General features: G+C 40.7%; 2 protein-coding genes across 2 annotated transcripts; one reads left to right on the forward strand and one right to left on the reverse strand.

The window, feature by feature from the left end:
• Positions 1-3,283: 3,283 nt before the first annotated feature.
• On the reverse strand, positions 3,284-13,663 carry LOC111228187 (palmitoyltransferase ZDHHC18-like). Its single transcript, XM_022753989.1, has 9 exons — positions 12,867-13,663; positions 12,081-12,241; positions 9,903-10,052; positions 9,587-9,724; positions 9,136-9,187; positions 8,925-9,027; positions 8,490-8,599; positions 7,660-7,762; positions 3,284-4,398 (listed from the first exon to the last, which is right to left on the reverse strand). Exons 1-9 carry the CDS (start codon positions 13,115-13,117, stop codon positions 4,075-4,077), a joined length of 1,392 nt encoding a protein of 463 aa, XP_022609710.1. The 5' UTR covers positions 13,118-13,663; the 3' UTR covers positions 3,284-4,074.
• Positions 13,664-14,298: 635 nt separating this feature from the next.
• Positions 14,299-22,540, forward strand: LOC111228174 (keratinocyte differentiation factor 1-like). Its single transcript, XM_022753978.1, has 4 exons — positions 14,299-14,436; positions 15,403-16,346; positions 17,276-17,362; positions 19,907-22,540. The coding sequence occupies exons 2-4, from the start codon at positions 15,422-15,424 to the stop codon at positions 19,993-19,995; spliced, it is 1,101 nt and encodes a 366-aa protein (XP_022609699.1). The 5' UTR covers positions 14,299-14,436; positions 15,403-15,421; the 3' UTR covers positions 19,996-22,540.
• Positions 22,541-22,553: the final 13 nt, after the last annotated feature.

Raw genomic sequence — 22,553 nt, forward strand, 5'->3', positions numbered from 1 at the left:
CGTCTTCTCTCTTTTCTGTCAGTAAAAAGTAACTGTGGTTCAACATTCATAAGGTCCAAGTCCCATTCACTTGTTTGAAGTAAACACACAGCGGTACAGAAACCCCAGCTCCATCTAGCAAGTAGAAATGCTCACACCAGCGTTGGCTACGACATAGACATAGTATGAACCAGGCTTCACTGTCAGGCAGTTCAATTTTACCAACTACAATAACAGCTTCACTTTTATACACAAATTTCTCATCTGTGGTGTCCATTAAGTTTCCAGACATTACTGTACTTCTCAGACGGCGGGGTGTGTTTTCTCCATGTCGCTTTAGCAAAACGAACAGCAATAGCCTTGTTTGAGGAGTAGTCACATAAGAGTGGAACAACAAGGATCAAACATCACTACAGACCCAATAGTTTATATTTTTCCACATTCAAATGGGGGAATCTTGTTTTAATGGAAACTAGCAACCTGTGAAATGGGCTCCAGCCAACCCACATCCCTGCAGAGAGGGTAAGTAGGTATAAAAATGAATGGGATGAAGCTTGTATATTGGCATCTTCATATAATGCAGACCATGACTCAGAGAGCAGAATCAAATGTCAGTGTGCCGAGTCAGAGCAACAAAAGTAATGCAGTGTCACCCAACAGAATCTTTTCAGTGGAAAGGATTTTATTGGTGTTGACGTAAGTGAGAATACATGGTGTTTTTTTTTTTTCCTTCAATCATCTTTTTCAGCAGTTTGTTGAACACATTAAAACCCCTGACAACCTTTTTTTTTTTCTCAATTAACGTCTGCAAGTTAGAACAAGTTAGTACAGGTTCGGCTGTTTGTATTATATTTGTGTTTTTATAGTAATTTTTTCCACATTCTTATTGTAAATATTTTATTGTAATTTTTTTCTCTGTTTCTCTGCAGTTCTTGCTTGCTTTGATTTCTTTATATTTTTTCTTCTTGCTGTGTTTGTAGTTAAGCACCAAAAACACCAAAGAAAATTCCTCATATATGAAAATGTACTTGGCAATAAACCTGATTCCGACTCTGATCATTTGTTGGCCCACTTGCAATACCTTCCCAGCTGTCCAGTGGGTCGAGGCCCACCGGTTGGGAGCCACTGGTTTTGTGTATTTTAACTGTTGCATACTTCCTACATGACCTGTCTATAAACAGAAATATTCCTAGGATTTGAAACCAAGTTTTAAGGGGCTTTAACACTGGAAACACTGACCCTTGTTGGTCAATGAAATGGAATTCATTGGAAGCTGCTGACGAAGGACAGAAACACGATTCATTCACTTTCTCCGTCCGCAGTTTCACAGTCAGCTGTGGAATTCGGACGAAGAAAAACCAAACGGTTCCACCTCCACCTCTCCGTCCAGCTTCGAGACTTACCGCTGAAACTCCACCTTAAAAGCACCTGAGCACAGCTTGGCTTTGCATTGTTTCCCTACATGAGCGACAGAGTAAAAAATGTTTACAGCATTTTCATTTAATTTTCAACTAACCAATCCAGAGAGAGACATCATACTAAATTCTCTCATTTCAAGTGTCGTGTTTACAAATGAGGAGCGGAAGACAAAGAAAAGCAAAGTAATTAGGTAACAAGAGATGAGGATGGTGATAAAAACAAATAAAAAAAAATAAAAAGCCTGAAACTCAGTAGGTGTCTGGAGTGTTTAGTGCACTGGTTTGACTGTGAATGTATTATCTGACTGCAGCTGCATGTGTACAGGCCATCGCTGCCACCTAGTGGTCGATCGTAGCATTTCGGAGGAATAAAAACACTCACTTCAGGGTGGTTTGTTCTCCTTTTTTCTTTATTTTCGACAGTAGCATTGGCTTAAATAACCACACAGTTTGTACAAATACAGTACAAGTGTTTCTCCTCACGAATGCATTGCTTTGCATTCACTCTCACTGACAATCCAGAGGATGCTGGGATGACTGCTGATGACACACTGAATACTCCACATGAAGTGATGCTTCTCTACTCAGTGTTAACACTCTTTAGGTGAGCTACAGACAAACAGTGTGTGAGTGTGTGTGCGTGTGTGTGTGCGTGTGTGTGTGCGTGTGTGTGTGTGCATGCCTATGACATAGTGCCTGGGGATGAGCCGGTCGTTGCATTTTTGTGCAGCTATTGCCATCAGGTTACAATGTGGATTAACATGATATATGTCACATAGAACTTGCATATTGAATACCTAATCCCTACAGCTTTCCACCTGAGAACAAATCAACACGTCCACCATTCACATACATTGTTTAGATTTGTCAAAGCGCACAAAGTAAAACATTTTCTTAAGGAGGAGAGGACAGGTATTGCTGTTGCTGAGACAAAGTGCGAGCAGGAAGCGGACATTTGAAACGGAGCATAAAATCTTTTTACTGTGTGACATTAATGATCAACACAAGCAGGAATGAGTAACGCTGCTTCAGCTACACAACTATGGTCATGAGTCCAAAACACGGCTCTCCTCCGAGAAAAAACAAAAACAAAAAAGGCGGTGGAGGTCCTCTGAGGAGTGTGATGTGACGTTTGAATGGATTTAAATAAACAAAACCAAAAAAATTTTTAAAAAATACCATAATATACGTCTGTAGTCGTTATCATGCAGTTGCATTCACTGCCATTTTTACAGCACGGAAATCTGAACGACGGTACACACCAATACCACTGATACACACTGAACCCACTGTGTTGTTTGTGTGAAGTTAAAGGAGAAATCCACACAAAAACAAAATTCACACCATTTGAAAATTATGTGACTCATAAACTCAAGACAGTTCAACACCTATTTGAGATTTTGGAGCACAGTACTCCACAGTTAGCTGATGCCCCCTCAGTCTGTTTTTTAAATGCACTTCAAGTACTCTGTCACTGAACTACTGCCTGGCTCATGGTTTCTCTGTTTCAATTAGTTTATAGTAATTTGATTTCATTTCATTTCCCAGGAACTATGTTGGCATAGCAACAAAGTGCTGTATCTCGGCTCTTGATGAAAACTGAAATGATAAAGACATTAGGCGCTCAAGATTAGGTAAAAATGTAAGACACAAAGTTGCGTCTGAACCCGTCTGAAGTCAAAGGTCAAAGGTGTGGGTAACACCCTGTTGTTATAGAGACGGGTGAAATAAAATTAACAGTTTAAAATGAGGTAGGGACGCAATCACTGCATCAAGTGCTTGTCGGATTTGTCGGTTTTGATGATGTTCGACAATATTTTCATCAAAACACCAAACAAGGGAACGTCTTCTGGAAGAATGTCGTTCATCCCTCTGGCAGAGTTTCTATGACGAGGAGTATTGAAAGTGTTTTCACTAAAACAGTGAGTTTGATTTTGAACACAGAGCGTTCGATATGAAAATAGACGCCGCCGCTCCTCGGAAATGCCACATGGCCGCTTTCTAAATCCCCATGACTTGTTCCATTATTCACCGCCTATATATCTCAACATGACATCATCAGCACAAACTGTCGCTCTGCTATTCAACTTAAGGAGAAACTGGCTCAGATTCACGCTATAAACCGAGCCGCACAGTACTATGGAAATGACATTTGTGAATTCTGTATTTGGGATGGACTTTCCCTTTAACCGCAACTTTTCTCTTTACAGATACTTACAGATTCTGAGCGTCAACCCTCCGCACAAAGCTTTTCAAGCTCCCTGTTACATCAAAGCCACTGTTTCACAAAACCTAGTGGATCTGACATGCTGGTAAAATTCATGTTTCACATGAGAATCATTTGAAAGACATATGGCTCTATCAGTATGCTAGTGCCTCCGTCTTTAACATTTCATCATTTTATGTGCTTTCCATTCTGTACCAAAGCCCCAACCCCTTTACCGTCAGAGTAATCTTCATCCTTCTCCTATTTCCTGTAGGTTGATCTCACAAAATAACATCTCTTTGTGATTGTCATCCCTTTACTCAGTGACGATACCTGGGACTTTCAGAGAGCCAACAAAGAGTAAGAGGGGGGGGGGAAAAATTGAAATCATACTTGTATCTCACTGTTTTACAGCATGCAAGCTTCAAACAATGTGTGTTTTCACTTGAGAAAGTCGTTATTTAAGGTCGGTCAGTGCAAAGGGGCGAAGCTGGCAGCGTCCGGAGAGGTAGGGGAAACGGGGATGTCGAAGGCGGGGTTGGGAATATGTAAAGCCGCTCGTTTACTCTTCTTCGAGCGGGCCTTGCTGTGACGTGATGGAGAGGCGTCGCCCGGGGAGCTGGCGGCGTGGCGGGCCCCGCAGCTCACGGAAAGCTCCGGTGAGGGGTCAGAGTTCACCGCAGGGCTGCTGTCCGGGCAGGTATGAGCTGTCTGAGGTTTCCCCTGAGGGCACGAGGTGGACAGGAGCGGAGGGAGAGTGGCTGACTCCAGCAGACCTTTAGTTCCCTGTGTGCACTGGGGAGGCGCGAGACAGAGGAGAGCAGACAAAAAAGAAAGAAGAAAAAAGAAAAAGAAAAGACAAACACTGATGAGACGAGCCAGTGAAGTTAACAGGATGAACAGCAGGGTGTTAAATCACTTCAGTTAATTCAGTAACAGCTGTGCAAGATGAATAAAAGGCAAGCTGGAAGTGTGCGCAGGCCGCTTGAGCGATCTGAAGCAGCAGTTCCCGAATGTTTCATGCCACAGATTTGCATATTCATTAGACCTCTGGGATCATATTTGATAGGTTTTTAGCCCAATGAAGATCTAAGAGCTTTGTCTGGAAGAACTCAGTACGAAATTATATTTAAAAAGAAAAAAAGAAAGAGCACCCCAGAAATTTTAAAGTTGAAGAAGCAGATGCCGACATAGCCTGACTTTCAGTCACTATGTATTGATCTCTAAAAACACTGGATCCTACACTTCCCATGATGCAATTCAGCTGCGTATGTTGTACCTGCCTAATAAATGACCATGTCTTTCAAACTCTCTACCACCAGTTTGTAATGAAAGCTTTCTGTTAACAAGAGCAAAAGCTACGCTAGCAACTCTGCAAAGCAAAGCCTGCAAAGAAGCTGTTTGTAAGTTTTGCTATTGCTACCTAGCCAACGTTAGCATTAACGGCTGTTTGCTTACCAGTTTTGCTAAGAGCTTCAGTCATTAATATATTTTCAACGCAAAAGGGTAAAATAGCCTCTGAGCTGCACTAGTTCTTCAAGGCAGACTGGACGTTACGGTGACTGGGTATCGGGAAAAGTGACGAGACGGGCCGACTAGACTGGAGCTAGGCGGTTAGCATGCTAACTTCAGTAGAAGAAAAGGAATGGAAAACAAAAGGGTTTCTTTCCACTGCTGGAGACAGCTCTCGGTGAGAAAAGGACTTAAGTTTGATGCTGAACTCACAATGTTAAATAAACAGCTGTTAATGCTAACGCTGGCTATGTAGCAATAGCAAAACTTACAAATTGCTCATTTAACCTCAAGCTGATGTCAACATGATAACATGCTAGCATCATGCCACTGATTAGTGCAGCTTTTCACCAGAATTAAAAATTTAAAACGACTTCAGCCCTGATGAACTTCAAGATCATACAGCCTTGGGAGCCCATTTTATGTATTCAAGTTTAACTACGTGTTAATTTAAATGTTAATCGGGGTTAGAAAAGTGGCAATTTACTATTCACTGTGTGAAAAGCTGTGCATCGCCTCAGTTCAGAGGTCAAAGAGGATTTAATTCCAGCTCAGTCAAGCTTGCTGTCAGCACATGGAGACACTTCAACGATGGTTTCCAATGTGTCCCTTCGTACCATCAATCCCTAAACATAGAGGTTAAATTTCTCTCAGTTAATTCCAGTGTTTTATCGATTATCAATAATTAAACGGCTCATCTACAGAAAAGTCTTGTCAGATATCTAAGTTTTATTTGCAGGGGCCTTTTCATATATGTAATTTTTTTAATATATATTAACAGGAGTAAAAATCAAATTTTGGCAGATCTGTGGCATGAAAATGGTCAATTTTCAAGCCAATACTGACACAGTATCGTGGAATTATTGGAGCCACTACTACACACAGTACACTCTTAAAATTAAATTATGCACTCTGCAATGTATTCCACATAAAGCAATGCATAGGTAGAGAAGCCGGCCAAGAGGACATGCAGCGGTGGGAGACTCTGCACTCGCTTTCCCTTTCTCTAAAACAGGCTTACCAAGCTCAAGCCTTGCTTTTCTGTGCTCTAAATGTGGCTAATCAGCCAGTACAGGACACAGCAAAGTCCAGACATTTCTCCTCCTAGTGTTGGTGGTAGGACAGGCACAGAGACAGACCACATACAGAACAGGAAGTTAGGACTGGATGAATGGACACAGTGAACGCACTGATACTGTGACACTTTGTTCCCTTGGAAAACACAATCATACTCTGATATGTAAATTATGAGGGTGGACAAACAAAACAATGAAAGATGAGCACACACACAGATGATGACCTGCAAGGACAAATATGCATGTTTTATTTTATTTTTACTTTTTAAATTGTGATACATGATTAAAAAAAAAATAGAAATATGTATAAAAACAGGATGGAAAACAACAACTCAAAAAACAAGGAATAAAAAGGCATGTGGGGAAAAAAAATAAGTGGGAAATGATGGATTGATCATTTGGCACTTTAACCTTTGAAACATGACTGTAAACATAAGACAGGAGAAAAGGAACCAACACGGAATAAAAACAAGGCTTCCCTCACAGCTTCTCAGGGTCAAAGGACTATTTCTACACGCTCACCAACACCCGTCTCAATAACAAAATTAATTTAAGACTAGAAACACTACAGCTTCAACTGGCTTTCAGCTTAATCCCTACACAGGAATAAATATTTTGGTGTAAACAAAAAAAAAGAAAAGAGCCATCCATCTTCCTAAAGGCCAAACTGCAGCTACTCTACTACTTGATATGAGAGCATTGTGGCTCACGCTGCAACTCGATCTGAACCACAGTCTTGTAAACAACTCTTCAGGCATCCCTTTAAACTCCCTTTGTCAGGGAGAACAAGGAGGGAGCAGCTCATAAAACACCCTGAGTCAACATACTGCACATGAACTAAATACTAGGTAACATTAAAAAAAAAAAAATACAAGTGAATGCAATATGTGGTGCTTCCTTCAAAAGAAACACAGGAGATAACCTGATTTGTTCATTAGATAAACATGACTGAGCTGTTCGCATTAACTGCCTGCAGCAAGTTTTTAAAGACCAACAGGAAATCAAACCTTAATAAATCTTCATTTAAGAAAATAGTTTCTGTAAAATAGGCCTGTTTGCTTCCCCCCACCCCCGAGTGAGACGGGAAGATCGATACCGCTCTCATGTCTGTTTCTTTAACCTGCAATCAGGGAGCTTTGCTTCAACTGATAAGACTCATAAAATTATATTAGCACACGACGTCGTCAACGTATTTCAGAGATAAATGTAAGTCTCGTTTCCACTGAAAGAGGTAATAAATGTTGATATGTAAACCTCTGTCTGTAGTGTAAATACAGAATGTGGAGGGATTAACCCATACACCGCAGTCAACAACAGGCAGCAGAGAGGTGCCGAGGTTGGGGCTACAGCAGGCAACAAGGCTTCTGTCAGGCAGAGGAAGAGTTTTGGTGGGAGTTGGCGGGGGGGGTGCAGGCACAGGAGAGAGGGGTTCCTGCAAGCCAAAAGCCAGCTGGGAAGATCCGCCTACCACATTTATCTCGCTTTTAGTGGCCAGAGCTGGCACCTCGATGTCTGTGCTGCCTGTCTGGGCAGATTCGTCCGCGGGCAGGAAACCTCGTCTGTCTATCAAGCTGAGAAAAGGACAGAAACAAGAAAAAGTACATCCTGTTTTAGTCTCCACATCTCATTTTCCCTTAGTAATGGACACTTGCAAACTGTACAGCCACAAAAACAGACTCTAAAAAGGACATGCCATAGACCAGTGCATGCAACTTAGAAACATGAACCTTTCAAAATAAGGCAACATATTGGGGTTTTCAACTGCTGGTCTGAAACAAACAAGCAATAAGAAAAGTTTAGTTGAAGCTGTGGTGAATTTACAATTTAAAAAGATAAAACAAATGATCAATGGATCAAAAGTGTCTCTGATGATGTACCTTACTGTGGGCCACACCTCAACATTTATAGAGACGTTATTGCGGTAAACTGTGATGCCGGGGCGGCGACGCTGACGGAATATAAAACTGTGAGACCATGGAAATCAGTTTAGACTTTCATTTGAGCCCAGTCCAGTTATGAATTAGTTATATTTAGAGTCTCAGACGATACGGAGCACCCGCATTAACAAGAGATAGCGACTGAATGTCTGATAAACCCACAGTCGAGGCATTTTCATTCACTACCATACAGCTGTGTCTGCGTTTAACGAGTGCTCTGAAGTTTAAAATGCTTAAAGAAACTCTTATATTTGAATATCTAATGTGCATTTTCAAAAAAACAATAAATATTTTAGTCATAATAATAGTCAAAGGATGAACTGATAGTAAATTATCTAGACAAATAGAGTCTGTATCTGACCTCGGTGGCATGGGTCCACAGAGCACAGAGCAACAGTTGATGAAGATGTTTCTGTGACTGTACGGGTTTGTGACATCTTCTCCGCTCTTCCCCGACCAGGAGCCTTTAATCTGGAAGCAAAGCATATAAACACTGGGTTTATATTTGTGGTTGTTATTTCTTTTATTTATTTATTTATTTATTTTATTTTTTTTGCAATGATGCATTACTGAATGAAATATAATCTTACAATTAAAACTGTGTGGGAGCTTTATGTTTTATATTTTAAATTATTATTTCAACTTTTCCCTGCATTTCTTAAAACTTAGCTCAAATCTGATTCAAAAGTGTTTTCCTTTGAATTTCACCAATAAATGCTCTCGACCTATTTCTGTAACACAAGACACCAAAACAAGCGAGGGTGCAAACACTTTCCAAACCCAATGCTTTACTCACGTCTTCATTAGTGGTCAGGTTGGAAGCGACTAAGTATGTATGGAAGCCTGAGAGGCCCAAGATGGACCAGACTGAGAAGAAACATATCACCAGCTCCACTGCAGTGAAAGGTTTTGCGTTAAGGAGAATAAATAAAAACCTACTCACTGACAGTGTTCGTTTCCTCAGGAAATCTTAAAAACACATTTTTAAAAAAAGGAGTAAAGGATATCTGCCTGGACTCTCTTGCAGAGCAAACACCAGGCCTTTTCCACCTTGAGCCCCTGAAAGAGAGGAAAGAATAACAGTGACGCTCGGCTCCAAGTGTCTTTCTGAATCTATTAGAAGGTGAGAATGTGTGTAAATTAGATTTTCCTTTCCAGTAATACTCTGGTATGAAGCTCAAATTAGTTCATTTTATTCTGACCCTTCCGTGAGCGGGACTTTTGGAGAACGCTTTGGCAAGTGGCCAAACAGGACCCGGTAAATACTCTGTACACTGTTTATTGTTCTTATCAGATGCCTGAATTGCTCTGATGTCATCAACCTCACCCGTCTGGTGGAAACAAACACTAACAGTTTCTGGCAGGTGCTGTTTGAGGCGGGTGTGTTAGAAGCTACTATCAGTAAGATCCTGACAAAACCCCCGAAAAACGCCTGCGGACCGGAGCATTAACACTCACTCAGCGCCAGATGTGTGGTCACGCAGCCGAAGATAAAGGCCGTCAGGAAGGAGAGCGACACGATGAAGGTGTAGAAGAAGCGGTAGTTGCGTTTCCCTACGCAGTTCCCCACCCAGGGGCAGTGATGGTCGAACCGCTCTGAAAGAGACGAGCACCGTGACATTTTAATTTAGAGGAATGGTTTCGACACGTCATTCAAGTCGGTCCTGAACTGGAGTAAAGGAATGGCGCTCACTGCAGCCCCCCCCCCGTGAAGCCTTTATCTATTATTTATTGTCGGCAAATGTCATGGTGCTGGTGTGTGTCCGCAGCTCACCCACACAGTTGTCACACAGGCTGCAGTGGGAGGTGCGTGGAGGCCGGAACATCTTGCAGGTGAAGCAGTACTTGAGCTTGACCACCTGCTGGTTGATCAGGACCTCCTTGGTGCGCGGCGGAGGCCGATAGCTCGTGTTTCCAGTGTTGTCTGCAGAGGAGGGGACGGAAAACACACACACACACACACACACACACACACAGGGATTAAATTAATCTGATTTACTGATCAGTTGAATTGATCATAAGAGCTAATGGAATGGCTTATCACAATTAGCACCTACACGCTTGCCATTTATACTGAGTCTAGGAAATATGTTGAAATAATACGAGGAGGAACGCTGCCTGGTTGAGTTCAAAGACAGTATTTACAAGCAATAGTCGTATATTTTTTTTAACTTGTAGAGGGCTGTTATTATCAGGCTAGTCACGCTAGCTTTTTCAGCAAATTTCCCACCTTTCACTACAGTATGCGAGTAAATTTTTCCTGGCAAAATCCAGTCTGACCAGAACGACAGCGAACGACAACATTCACCTTCATACACTCTTACTAGTGCAGCGTGCGGTGACGTTACATAATTCCCAATCTAGCTCCACGCGACGTCAGGAACGTAGGAACAGGAGTAAATGAAAACTCCAGTGTAGCTTTCAAGGGTCTTTAACACGTTTTATAATCTTCTCCACGTGCTTTCAGAGAGCTCAGACACAAATACAACACAACAGCCCTGCCATAACATCTGTCTTTTAGTGCCATTGGAAATGTGTACATTATATTATATTATATTATATTGTATTTTGGTGTTTCTATTTTTTCCTGCTTCCCATTGATATACATGGGAGGGGAGCTAATTATTAAGAAACACCTGTGAATATAATGCAGTCCAGTACAACACCACCACTACGACTACGACCTCAATACATAAATATATAATTCATTTAACACCTCTATGAGAGTGTGGAAAAAAACTGAACATTATAAACACTTTCTTAAGTGTTGCTTTCCCAGTGTGAACACACAATGTACTTAAACCTTAGAATTCGAATTAAACAGGGACACTGTGGTACATCTTATCTTTATAAATTGCAGCTCCTGTGATTTGGATATTGTGATTATGACAATATTTGTATTGATTGTTCAGCACTATCAGTGATCAAATCCAACCTAAGACACCTGTACAGAGAAAACAGAGTCAGACAAAGTGTCTTAATACATCTCCTTAAAGAAATAGTGGTAAGTGTACGTCAAGAGTCTCTGTTTCAAAAATAGCCGGAACAACAGCAGAACAGTTGGGTAATATGAACGTCTTACATCACCACTGCCTAAACTTTGGTCACGAGTAGGAGTTTGCAAGGTGCACATGAAGCCAGCTTTAAACACAAAGGTCATTATACTGAAGCATGCCATATGGAAAGGGAAGGTAATGTTGGCAAGACTTGAAACTGACGGTGAACACAACCGACGGAGCGCTGTAAACAGGCCTGTGGTGAAAAGGCAGGACAGATTGCGGTAAAAGAATCTGTGCAGAACCTCGTCAGGAGGGACGACACCTCTCTCAGTCCTGAAATAGTTCAGACCGAATCGAGGAGCTTAAGAAGTCAAGAGGAAACCTTTCCGTCAGAAAAATTACCCCAATGGCTGCCAGTGTAACATCCATTACACTGAGTCACGAACAAATTAGTCTTTTCCAAATTTCTCCATCTGTGTCAAAGGTTTCATCATCATTAAAACTAAATTGGCACCAGCACGAGCGGTGACTGCCCCATTAGAATTTGCCTGATGTTTCGATTTCAGAGTAAAACAGCCGACGCTAGCAGAACAATGCCCTCAATCTCAACTGCGAATTGTGCTCTGAAGCAAAATAAACTAAGCGAAAGCTCTTATGACAGCGCTGAAAATAGCACGTCCTTGAAGTTTGACATAATCGAATGCTACTGAGCAGAGGGTAACTTATAAAGAAAGTGAGCCGAGCTTAAGCAGTTTGCATTTAGGGATCAAGTTCCCTTAAGGAAATATTAAGGCCTCATAGAAAGCTCTGGTGCCAGTGGTGGTCTAAATTCAACTGGCAGGAATGACACTCTGGGGAAAAACAGTCAGCCCTTTAAAAACTGTAAAATTTTATGATGTCAGAAGCATTTAAAACATCCATATAGTTCAGTTTGTGCCCGAGTTGGCCCTCACCAATCTGTTTCTCAATGTCTGCAGCCTCGTCTGGCGTCGCTCTGGGCAGGATACCGGGGTCAGTGAAGCTGGTCTGGAGCAGGGTGATGACCACAAACACAAAGAGGACTCCTCCAATAACGGGTATGCAGCTGGTCAGGTGTTTGACCAGGAAGGGACAGCTGTGATATCGGGGCAGCCACAGACAAGGGAGAGGACGAATTACCAAGACACACTGACCATATCAAAAGGATTGGAAACCATCAAAGCAAAGTCCTGTCTCATATAACTTAGCCTCCTTTTCCTCCCACCAAGGAATCTAGCTTTAATTAATATTCTGTGCTTTTAATCACCATCTTGATCCCTGGAGACAGAACACACTTTCTCTACACTGATAAAGAAAAAGCACTATTCATAATCAAGCAGTATTCCTGTTATTTCCTATTATAACAGTACATATTATGTCACATTAATGCTCTGATATGTACTTTTTTTTTGGAAAGATTCGCAAGACTGCATTATGTATTTAGATATTTAAAGTTGAATTGGGGCTTGGTCAAGAAATTACTATTGTTTAACATGAATAAGGATTTTATTAAGAATCGTTAGGACCTGCTCTACAGTTCGGTGTAGATCTAATACACCAGATTAATTTTAACTCAGTTACATGTTAATTTATTGATCTGATTTAGCGCTTCTCGCTGCAATAATCTGGAAGGTGAGACGTATTCAAATGTCTGGATATTTCATATGGACAACGACTGGACAAAGCTGGTGTTATGTCTGAATCATGAAGCATTAACTCACTCAAATATAAAGAACAATCCACTTGTGACGAGGATGAGGCCCAAGGTGAGGGGCAGGACCCCGCTCTGCCGGGCCACGATGATCCGTCCCTCGCAGAAGAAGCGATTCTTCCCGGGGAAAACTTCCCACTTTCTCCTCGGTCTTCTCGGCTCCTCTTTCTTGTCACCCTCGCTTCCATGGTGAGGCGGAGGGGTCGGGGTGGGTGTCGGAAGTGCCTGCGGGTCGATCTGCTGATACTCGCAGTTTTTCATGATTTATAATGAAGTTTCGTTGCTCTGTCCCAATTCAGAAAATCGGGGCATTTGGCCAGCGATACACAGCATCACCGACACCCGTGTGCTCTGAGGCGGCTGACCGGAGCAAACGTCGTCAGTCCACGGTGAATACAAGCTAATCCTTCACTGTGGGTATCCAGTTGTAAATAACCCAAAGACCCCGAGCTCGAAATTACACGCCCGTTACTTTCCATGCCTCTTCATTTATTCATCTTGGAGCGTGTTCCTAGAAATATTCTGGATAAAATTCAAGCAATAACCCACTACCCATCGTTAGCTTAGTAGCCGTGCCATACAGACTAACCAGCTCTGCCAGCGGCGGACTATTTAACATCAGTAAACCCAAAATACCGTTACCACTGCTAGCTTGTTAGCTTATTTGTCTTGCACATTTTAGCTAAACGTATTTGCTAATATCCAGTTTGTCCAATATGCACAAATGAAATGGAGAACTAAAACTTTGTAATTTATGATGCATATTGCTCTCCTATCACTAGTCCTGACACATTCGTGACTAGTACTGGTTAGCTGCCTTTCCATAAAAAAAAACGCGTCGTCCGGGAATTTTGGCTTTTGTCAAAATTGACTCAAAGGAAGGATGCATTTCCGGTTGATTTTCTTTCAAAATAAACGATCTACTAAAACGTTACATTTTAGTCATAGCGATGACTCTCATAAAAATGGCTGCATAATGTATCGGAATACTTTACACACTTTCATTACTATATTTTTCTACATAAATATCATTTGTAGACAAATTCACAAATGTACAGAAGCCAAATTGTACAATATCCGGTAAATCAATGCCTTGCTGTGGCTGACTTGACGCAGAGTCATCAAGTGAGGAGTTGCCAACAATATGGCCGGAAATTTCAAAATAAAACTGTAAGAATTGTATGACTGGTTTTGGTGGTTTATGTTATGGAAATGTTGTATTTGATGGTGGCCTTCCTGTCTACTTGCTACGTGATTTAAATAAGTTCACGGTGTGTTATTATCACGGAAAATCCGTAAAACACACAATTCTAAGCCAAAATCACAGTGGCAATTTATCTCGTGTTTTATTTTTGAAGTCACAACCGGAAGTCCAGCCTAGTTGTCGCTACCTGGTGTGCTTCCTCCACCTTGACGCTCAGGTACGCGGATTTGGTCGAAAACTTTAGTGAACCTGGAGTTTTGAAAGCGGACTTGATAAATGGGACGCTTGAAAATGTATTAAAAACAGAAATGTTTAATGTAAGGCGGAGAAGACAACATTAATTCGGGAGTCAGTTGGTGGACGCACCGTGTATACTGTGAGTAATGTTTACTGAGATATTCGTTAGTCCTCTAATGGAGGAAAGACCAGCAATGACAGGTCGCCATGAAAGTGAAAATCATTTTTATACACGAAAGGGAATTTCCAACGGTCGGTCAAGCGTCGACGTGTAATCCGTGTTAGTGGTAAAATGTGGGGGAAAAAAATTGTAAAATAATATTTTAACTTAATTTGTTTGTTTATTAGCTAACTACACTGTATGACTACTGTAAACAGTCCTCGCAAACCGTCCGTCATGACACGGAGAATCTCTCAATTTAAAACTCGTCGTGTTTTCAGTGGATTAATACGCCGATAAAATGCTATCGAAATTAGTTTAAGATTTGATCAACAGTTGATCAGTCATTTGCTTCAATTCGGCCACCTCGCAACCAACAATAACTGTTTCTTACTTTAATAAAAACTGACGGTTTTACACAGGTTTGCTTTGTTTGTGGCCAAAAATCACCGTTTTTCAAAGAGTTCTAGTTTAGCTAATTGACTGCTTTTTATGATGATAGGGTTTTAAATGATGGTATTTTATTACCTGTTGTTTGGTTTAAAGTTGTTAAAGGGACATTCAATTCCAAGATTTTTTTTAGATAAAGTTGGCTGTGCCTTGAGTGTAAACACAGGATATGGTTCTTGTAACAATCACTGCATTTTACAATGACTCACTTCAAGTTCAATCTTAGAAATCCCCGTGGCTCTATGCAGTGAATTTGATAATAGTTAATTGTCTTTAACGGTGTGTTTACACATCCTCAATAGAACCAGTCGGGCTACTTTACCTGCCACCTGGGGATAGTAGTTTCACATTGGTTTTGAAGAGAGATGCCCTCAGGTGGCTACAAGTGATTTTAGATTTTGTCTAATAGATTGGGACGATAACAATCTTCGATGACAGTTGTTTCGTGATGCCATTTCAACGCACCTGAACTATTATTTTCTCTTGCTTGTGCAGACCTTGGAGCCAGTCAGTCATGTCTGCCGGCAGCACTGGCAGCCTGAGACACAGCTCGGGGCCTGGGAGCTACAGGCATGGACTGAGCCGGAGCAGCAGCCAGAGGTCGTCGTATGAGGAGCGCTGTGTGGACCCAGTGGAGTACAGGCTACCAGAGCCAAAGACCGTCCACAAAGCCCACCTGAAAGATGCAAACGGGAAGGAGTCGGAGACCATTGGCTTCATTCCTGGTTCGGCCGACCCTCCCTCTACAGCACAAACCTGCAACCCCTGCACTTCTCCAAGGACCTGTAGGACCTTTATGTGCAGCGTGCTGACCTGCGGCCTGTACCGGGTCTGCCGGCGTTCCATTCTTGCTCCATGCCTGGCGCCAAACGAGAGCTCCCCAGATAAGCCTGAGGAGGTGAGCCTCCACAGTGTGAAACCAGGAGACAACAAAGAGGAGGATAGCACAGACTGGCTAGGGGATGTCCGCATCGCTGGAGTCAGAGTGGACAGTCCAAGGGAGTACTTAGATGTCGAAACTAACTGCACACCATATGTTCCTCCAGCTGGTGGTCAAACACTGCCCAGCAATCATTCCCTGCATGAGTCTATGAGGTTTTATGACTGGGAGGATGGCGAGGAGGATGTGGACTCTCTGATTACTAAGAAGCTGATGGAGCTCTACTCTGAATATCAGATCGAAGAGTTGGCCAGGTGCACCTCTGACTCTGTGTTTCTGAAGAAGAGCAAGGCCATCAATCAGCTCATCAATTCGCTGGCAGAGGAGCACAAAATGGACGAGCAGGAAGCCGAGTGTCGGCTGGTGCGCGGCATCATCCGCATCAGCACCCGGAAGAGCACGAAGAGGAGGCCGCCCGTCTCCAGGATCGAGAGAACGCTGTCGGACAGCGGGAATGAGACAATGAGGGAGAGCGATTCCTTCTCATTCAGCAACAATAGTAAGTCGGTGTTTCCCCTTCAGCAAATTCTGAGACCCTCTGTTGAAATTTCATATGGTTCATTTATATTCACAATGAAACATAACAACCACAAACTTGCCCTTTAAACACTGTGCACAGTTGACTGAAGCTAGTGTTAAGCGACACACACCCACACACACACACACACACATGCATGCACATGCACAGTGGCAGCGTTTAGCAGACCAACGTATTGTTGGTTGTTTGTGGCCAATTCACTTGGGAGAGGCGCATACGGCAGCGAGATAAACCTACTGTACCTGTCTCTCCTGACATTTTATTTATCTGATATGTAATTCTCATAACTTGAGAATTGATGAAGCAAAATGGTTTGTTTTGATTGCATAAATGTTGTGCAAACGCAGTCACCACTTCGGAGTCACTCAGACATTAACGAGATTCTGAGCCCTTTGCTTAAAAATGTTGCCATTACACATTTTTATTTTTCCGGCAAAAACAAATCAAAATGGTTTTGTGTATATCCTCATCATATGGAGGTACAGACTTAGACTGAACTGGTGTAACTTTGTCCTGTGCACTTGAATTATTAGTCTAATTATATTGTATGTTCAGATGAGTCTGAAAGACTGGCTCATTATATTATCATATTATCTATTTGTGTTCAATATAAAGAGTGTAAGTAATATTTTGTTCTTTGACATTTACTACTACAGCTCCAGGGCTTCCAGAGCCATTCAAGTGTCAAATGCTCTCAGGAGATTAACACACACATGAATAACCCTGTCTATAATGATTCTCAGGTCGTTTTAAGCTCTTCCTCCATCGATGTGCACACAGCGGCACCATTGCTGTGTGGAAACATTGTACACAGCGACCAATGTTGTCTCTGTAGATTTGCTGTTCAGCCATTGAGTAACCATCACTCTTTTTTTCACCGTTTCCTCCAGATGACTCCAAATCAAATCCAAACATCCAGATATCAGAGCTGACCTCCTCTGACAAGTGCGCCAGGGAGATGTGGAAAAACAATGGAAGTAAGAAATCAGTCTTCATTATGTTGTTACACACACAGTTTACGGTTTAATTCATAACATATGCTCTTGAAAATTAGATGGGGAGTTTTATCCAAAATATTGTGTCAGTCTCAATCGTTTGGTCAGTGACTTTAAACGAGAAGTGAGAAGCGTATTTTTGCATAACAAGATTTATTTGGGGAAATCCATCATGCATGTATTTGCCAACAAAGTAATACCAGGCTTTGTTTTCATCAAACAAAGCCTAACACTGGTTTGACTTCCTGATAAGTTTAACATCAACTTTTACTTCTGATTAGACAAAGAGTTTGAATTTTGTTTCTCTAAATGTTGCAGTAAAATCAACTTATAAGATGTTTTTTTTATTTATTTTTTTTTATTTAATGCTTTTAGTGAGAACAGATAACATGTAAGTAGATTTGTCATATTTAATTTAATCATTTCAGTTAAAGTTTCTGTAAACTCTGACAAACAAACAAAAATACATCTAAAAAAAAGCGTTATAGACATGAATTTCTTCCACAATACTAATCGAAAGCAAGATAGACTTCATCATATTTCAGGTATGACAGACATGTTTTTTCCCTGTTAAAAAAAATCCATCTTTTGTTTGAATAAAAAATCCACACCTGTATTTTTATTGCCTTCCATCAGAGCACACCTGTACAGTCATCATTCCCTCAGGGTGCAGACGGTGGTTTCAAAGCCTTCTCACTACCAGGCATAGTCTTTAAAAATGAGCTGGATTCTTTAAATGTTCATTTTGTTGAACTAAAAGTTAAAATAAGAGAGAAAATATAACGCTTTATTAATCCTGAAGGGAAACTGAGTGGAGTGCTCCAGCAGCTTAAATTCAAGATAAACAGATACCAATAGAAGTAAGAAAATAAGATAAAGTATAATGTAAATAAATGTTACAATAATAATAAAATAAATAGAAAATGAAAATGTATGAAAGATAGAAATGTGGGTTGGATTGTTGGTTGCAGTGTCACTCTGTACGGTGTTTAGCCAGTGTAGTGTTACAGTATTTAGTACTTGTTGTGTTGTGCAAGACAGCATGACGTTGTCAGATTTGATTGTATTGATTCTAAAAAATACTAGAATCAGACTAGAAAATGCGCTTTGAGTGGTTGATAAGACTAGAAAAGTGAGCTACATAAGTGCAGTCCATTTAACATTTACCAAATGTGTGTTTTTAATTGTAGCGTGTAAACTCCTCTCATCCAAGTTTTTATATAACACCTTTATTTCCTGGAGTAAATAATAATTGACCGTCTTCCCTTTTAAACTGCTGTGTGATAAACGTTTAGTGGGTCAACCATCTCTAGTACAGGAAACAACCCTAACAGCAGACGGCTGTGTCGATCAACTGATAAATATTTATATGTGGACTGACTTCCAAGCAAATGAAACCAGAGGTGCTGTTAAAATTTACCTGGAACCTATTCACAGGGCTGCGCCAATAACAGACTGAAATGTAAATATCGTTTTTTATCAGTAAAATGATTCGTGCAGGCTGCACATGCTGCTGTTTTGACTGGACACTGTAGTGCCTGTGTCAACTGGTCTACACTCAAAACTGGGAATGAGAAAAACAATAATGGGCCTGATGTAAGAACATTTAAATTTTCTCGTCGAAAAGCTCTCCTGCTTTTTCCTGTGAGTTATACTTGATTCACCAAACTCTGTTAGCTGCTCAAACTTTTCATCAGTGGCTTTGTTTTGCAACTTGCTGAATGTTCACCTGCTTTCTTTGCCGTGACAGAAAATAAAGAGGGAATAGTGTGACAGGAAGTTAGATGTTAAAGCAATGCAGTGCATGATGGAAATTAAATTCCCAAAACATTGTCAAACACTTCAGAAGTCCTCGCATTAAGTTTATCTTAGTTAAACATATATTTTGTTGATTTCTGTATCATATTTGTATCATATATTCAAGGTGCTGTGGACTAAGGGGAATGTTCCACGTAAAGTTTGGTCAAGTGTACCTTCTTGAAGTCTGTAGAACGCACACTTGAGGCCTCATTGACCATTTTTACATCCATATTTACTTGCTCCTTCTTCTTCCCTGCCTTTGTCGACGCATTGCTTCTTTTCCTTTTCCATTTTTATTTATTATTTATTTATCCATTGTAGATCAGGAAACATGTATCCTGCGTCCTTACGTGCACAAGAAAAATAATAACGTCGCTCCTAAGTGACACTAGCGCTCAAAACATCCACAGGACAAACAAGTGAGAAAGAAGGAGAGACACAGATTCTCTCCATCTGCATGTGAGTCATGGGAGAATGTATTAAAAGCAAATCTGTTCATATGAGTGTTTCTTCCATGAGGTCCAGTATTGTGTATCTGATTAGAACAGATATTGGTCCAGTTCACAAACAATGAATTCAGAGTACATTTTTAGAAAGGTGACCATGCATTGGTGTGGCTAATGAATAATGAAATTATTTCTCCTCGCAGTTTCACTGTCAATCGGATGTGAATCAATTGGATGTTTCTAACCTAATGCTAATGTTTTTTTTGTTTTTTTTTAATAGGTCATACTTCTAGTTCTCCGACAGCCTACTCTCATGCAGAGACTAACTCTTCAGGTGTGTCACTGACTCGCTCCTCTGTGAGAACATGATTTCCTGCTCCACGCCGGCTGTCGAAGCTTGAAGTATTTGTCGTGCGGTGTCGTCAAGGTCACGTCCGAGACGCTGAAACGGGACACTACACTTGCACAGGAGTCTCTGGCTGAGCCAAGCTCTTCGCTGTGGAAAAGGGGAAAATGTGAAAATTCACATTGTCTGAAGGACGTCGGTGAACTCAGGGCTCTGTGTGTAGATATTTATGGTTGATCAATGTTATGTGTATATTTGAAGGATTGCTTGATCGAGAGCTTGTCCTGCAGGCAGATATCACCAGCTCTTAAATATTTTTATCACGATTAACCGTCCCCTCGTCCTTGAAGGAGTTTCATGAAACCTGATTCTCTCTTTGCTGGTCAGATTATTGTGCAAAGAACATTTAAAATTAGTTCTGTAAAAATAATTTTCTTGTAAAGTAATGATAATTTTCTCAATATCATCATAGATTTGATTATAAACAGTTGTGTGAGTCGTTATGTAACACCTATTTACAGTTAATAATACTTGATTAATGATCAGAAATTATGATTATAATTTCACATTTTATAAACTGATAGGAGAACAATAGCATTGCTCAAAAAGGTTTCAGTAATGTTAAGGGAATGAAGTAAGAATATTTGGCAGGAAAAAAAAATGCAGTTTTATTTTTCAAAATAGTGTAAATATGCTTTTAGTTAGAGTTTTTTTATGTGTGCCTGGTAGCATGCTAGAAATAAGAATGGGTTTTTATTTTAAAATGTGACAAAACTAAATTTCCAAACCCATCTTCGTACTCTCAACCTGTAAGGTTTCAGAGCTGCATCTTGCATGGTTGTGACACTGTCGTACTGACGAGAATACGCTTATTTGCTTAATTGCCGTGACTTAGATGAAAACATTGATACCACTCTCACAACTGTATGCTGAAAATGACAGCCATACTCAGACAGTTAGCTTAGCTTAGCATTAAGACTGGAAACAGATGGAAATCGCTCGCCCGGATAGATCCAAAGGTAACAAAATCTGCCTAGCAACACCTCTTAAACTCACTAATTATTAAACAATTTATGCTTTTACGGGTGGTTATCTACTGGACTTTTTACTATATTTTTGTACTTAATAAACTAGTGACATGCAACATTTTAATTAGTGAGCGGCAGAGGTGCTGAAAGGTGTTTTTGTTACCTCTGGACAGCTTTTTCCCATGGTTTCCAAGTCTTTATGCTAAGCTAAGCTAAGCTAACCAAATACTGCTGGTAGCCTCATATTTATGAGTGGTATCCTCTCGGGAAGAAAAAATGTATTTCCCAAAATGAAATATCTTTCTTTTTTCTTATGCTGAAGAAAGACCTACGGAAAAAGCTATGAGGTTGATTTTGAATTAGGATTTTTTTCATGTCAATTTCATTTCTATTGTGACTTTTATGTAGAGTGTGATTTCACTTTATAAAGCAGATTAATTGTTCGTGTCATAACATGAGGTTCACGTGAAGCAGACAGATCTTAAGGTTTGAAAGTCAACCAGTTTGTCTGCTGCATTGTGGGTAATGTTTTTTGGTCATCTACTCTTCCGTCTGTAACTCGGCTCTCACACTGAAAGATTGTTGTGAAAGCTGGTGTGAACTGCAGCTGCGCTTCAGGTTGTATCACGTACTGTAACCTGTTAGCGACGTTATCCCGGGCTGCCTCGTGAAGCGAACGTCCGTTTTCATTCCCACATGTTTGCTCCTGGGTGCAGATGGGAATTTGGCCAGATGACTCAAGTGGAATTTTTTTCAGCACTGTGGCCTTCTTATCAGCATTAGTTTACGGTTACTGTTGGTCATGGACCTTACTGTAGTGGCTTCAGTTAATACACATGGGTAGCTTATATACATATTCTAAACACATTTCCAGATTACACGCTTTTCTCCTTTAGTGCTCTGTTTTAATTCTGAGTATAAAGAATAAACTGCTCTCTCGTCTTGAGGTAAAATGGTCCCAGATGCTTTAAATAACTCTTTTTTTTTTTAGTGAGTCAGGAATTTGGCTGCAGCAGCAGTGTCGTTATAATGAAATGGTGTGAAACTGGTTGTTCTGGTTCGGACCAAGAAGCAGCTCTTTAGAAATGACTAATTAGAAATGATGTATGTGTCTGTGTCATATTAACGTCTATAACTGTAACTATTCTACAATGCTTCTTATTTCACTAAACTTGGTGAAATAAAACCATTTTCTGTTCATCCACGTTACACCATACTTTGTCATGTTTTCTCAAAAACAATGTAAATGCTTGGGGTCTTCGCCAGAAAAGGAACTTTATATTTTCAGCAAAGATGTGTTGGCAGGTTCCTCTGTTGACAGCAACACATCTTTTAACAGATGTCTCTTCATAAAACAAAGTAAAGGAAGTGAAACAATAAGAGGAGTTGCCTGCTTGATGTTTGCCACATATGGCCACATGAGGGAGTCAAAGTTTGCAATATGTTTCAGGTCAGACCAACTGAACTGTTTTCTCAGTTCCCCCTTCATAAGCACACTCATTTCTTCTCAAGTGTCTTTGATTCATATCTGAAGTGATACATCATTAAAATCA

This window comes from Seriola dumerili, unplaced genomic scaffold (genome assembly GCF_002260705.1).
Source record: "Seriola dumerili isolate Sdu_G_001 unplaced genomic scaffold, Sdu_1.0 BDQW01000202.1, whole genome shotgun sequence".
In the NCBI taxonomy this organism is placed as follows: domain Eukaryota; kingdom Metazoa; phylum Chordata; class Actinopteri; order Carangiformes; family Carangidae; genus Seriola; species Seriola dumerili.

What these genes read in the sequence shown, in the direction of transcription:
- LOC111228174 (XM_022753978.1), top strand. Translation starts at nt 15,422, where the DNA reads ATGTCTGCCGGCAGCACTGGCAGCCTGAGACACAGCTCGGGGCCTGGG. An exon ending in CTTCTCATTCAGCAACAATA is followed by an intron (nt 16,347 to 17,275) that starts GTAAGTCGGTGT and finishes CGTTTCCTCCAG; the next exon opens with ATGACTCCAAATCAAATCCA. An exon ending in GATGTGGAAAAACAATGGAA is followed by an intron (nt 17,363 to 19,906) that starts GTAAGAAATCAG and finishes TTTTTTTAATAG; the next exon opens with GTCATACTTCTAGTTCTCCG.
- LOC111228187 (XM_022753989.1), bottom strand. Translation starts at nt 13,117, where the DNA reads ATGAAAAACTGCGAGTATCAGCAGATCGACCCGCAGGCACTTCCGACA. An exon ending in GACCACACATCTGGCGCTGA is followed by an intron (nt 9,188 to 9,586) that starts GTGAGTGTTAAT and finishes CCTCTCTTTCAG; the next exon opens with GGGCTCAAGGTGGAAAAGGC. An exon ending in CTAAAAGCGAGATAAATGTG is followed by an intron (nt 4,399 to 7,659) that starts GTAGGCGGATCT and finishes GCGCCTCCCCAG; the next exon opens with TGCACACAGGGAACTAAAGG.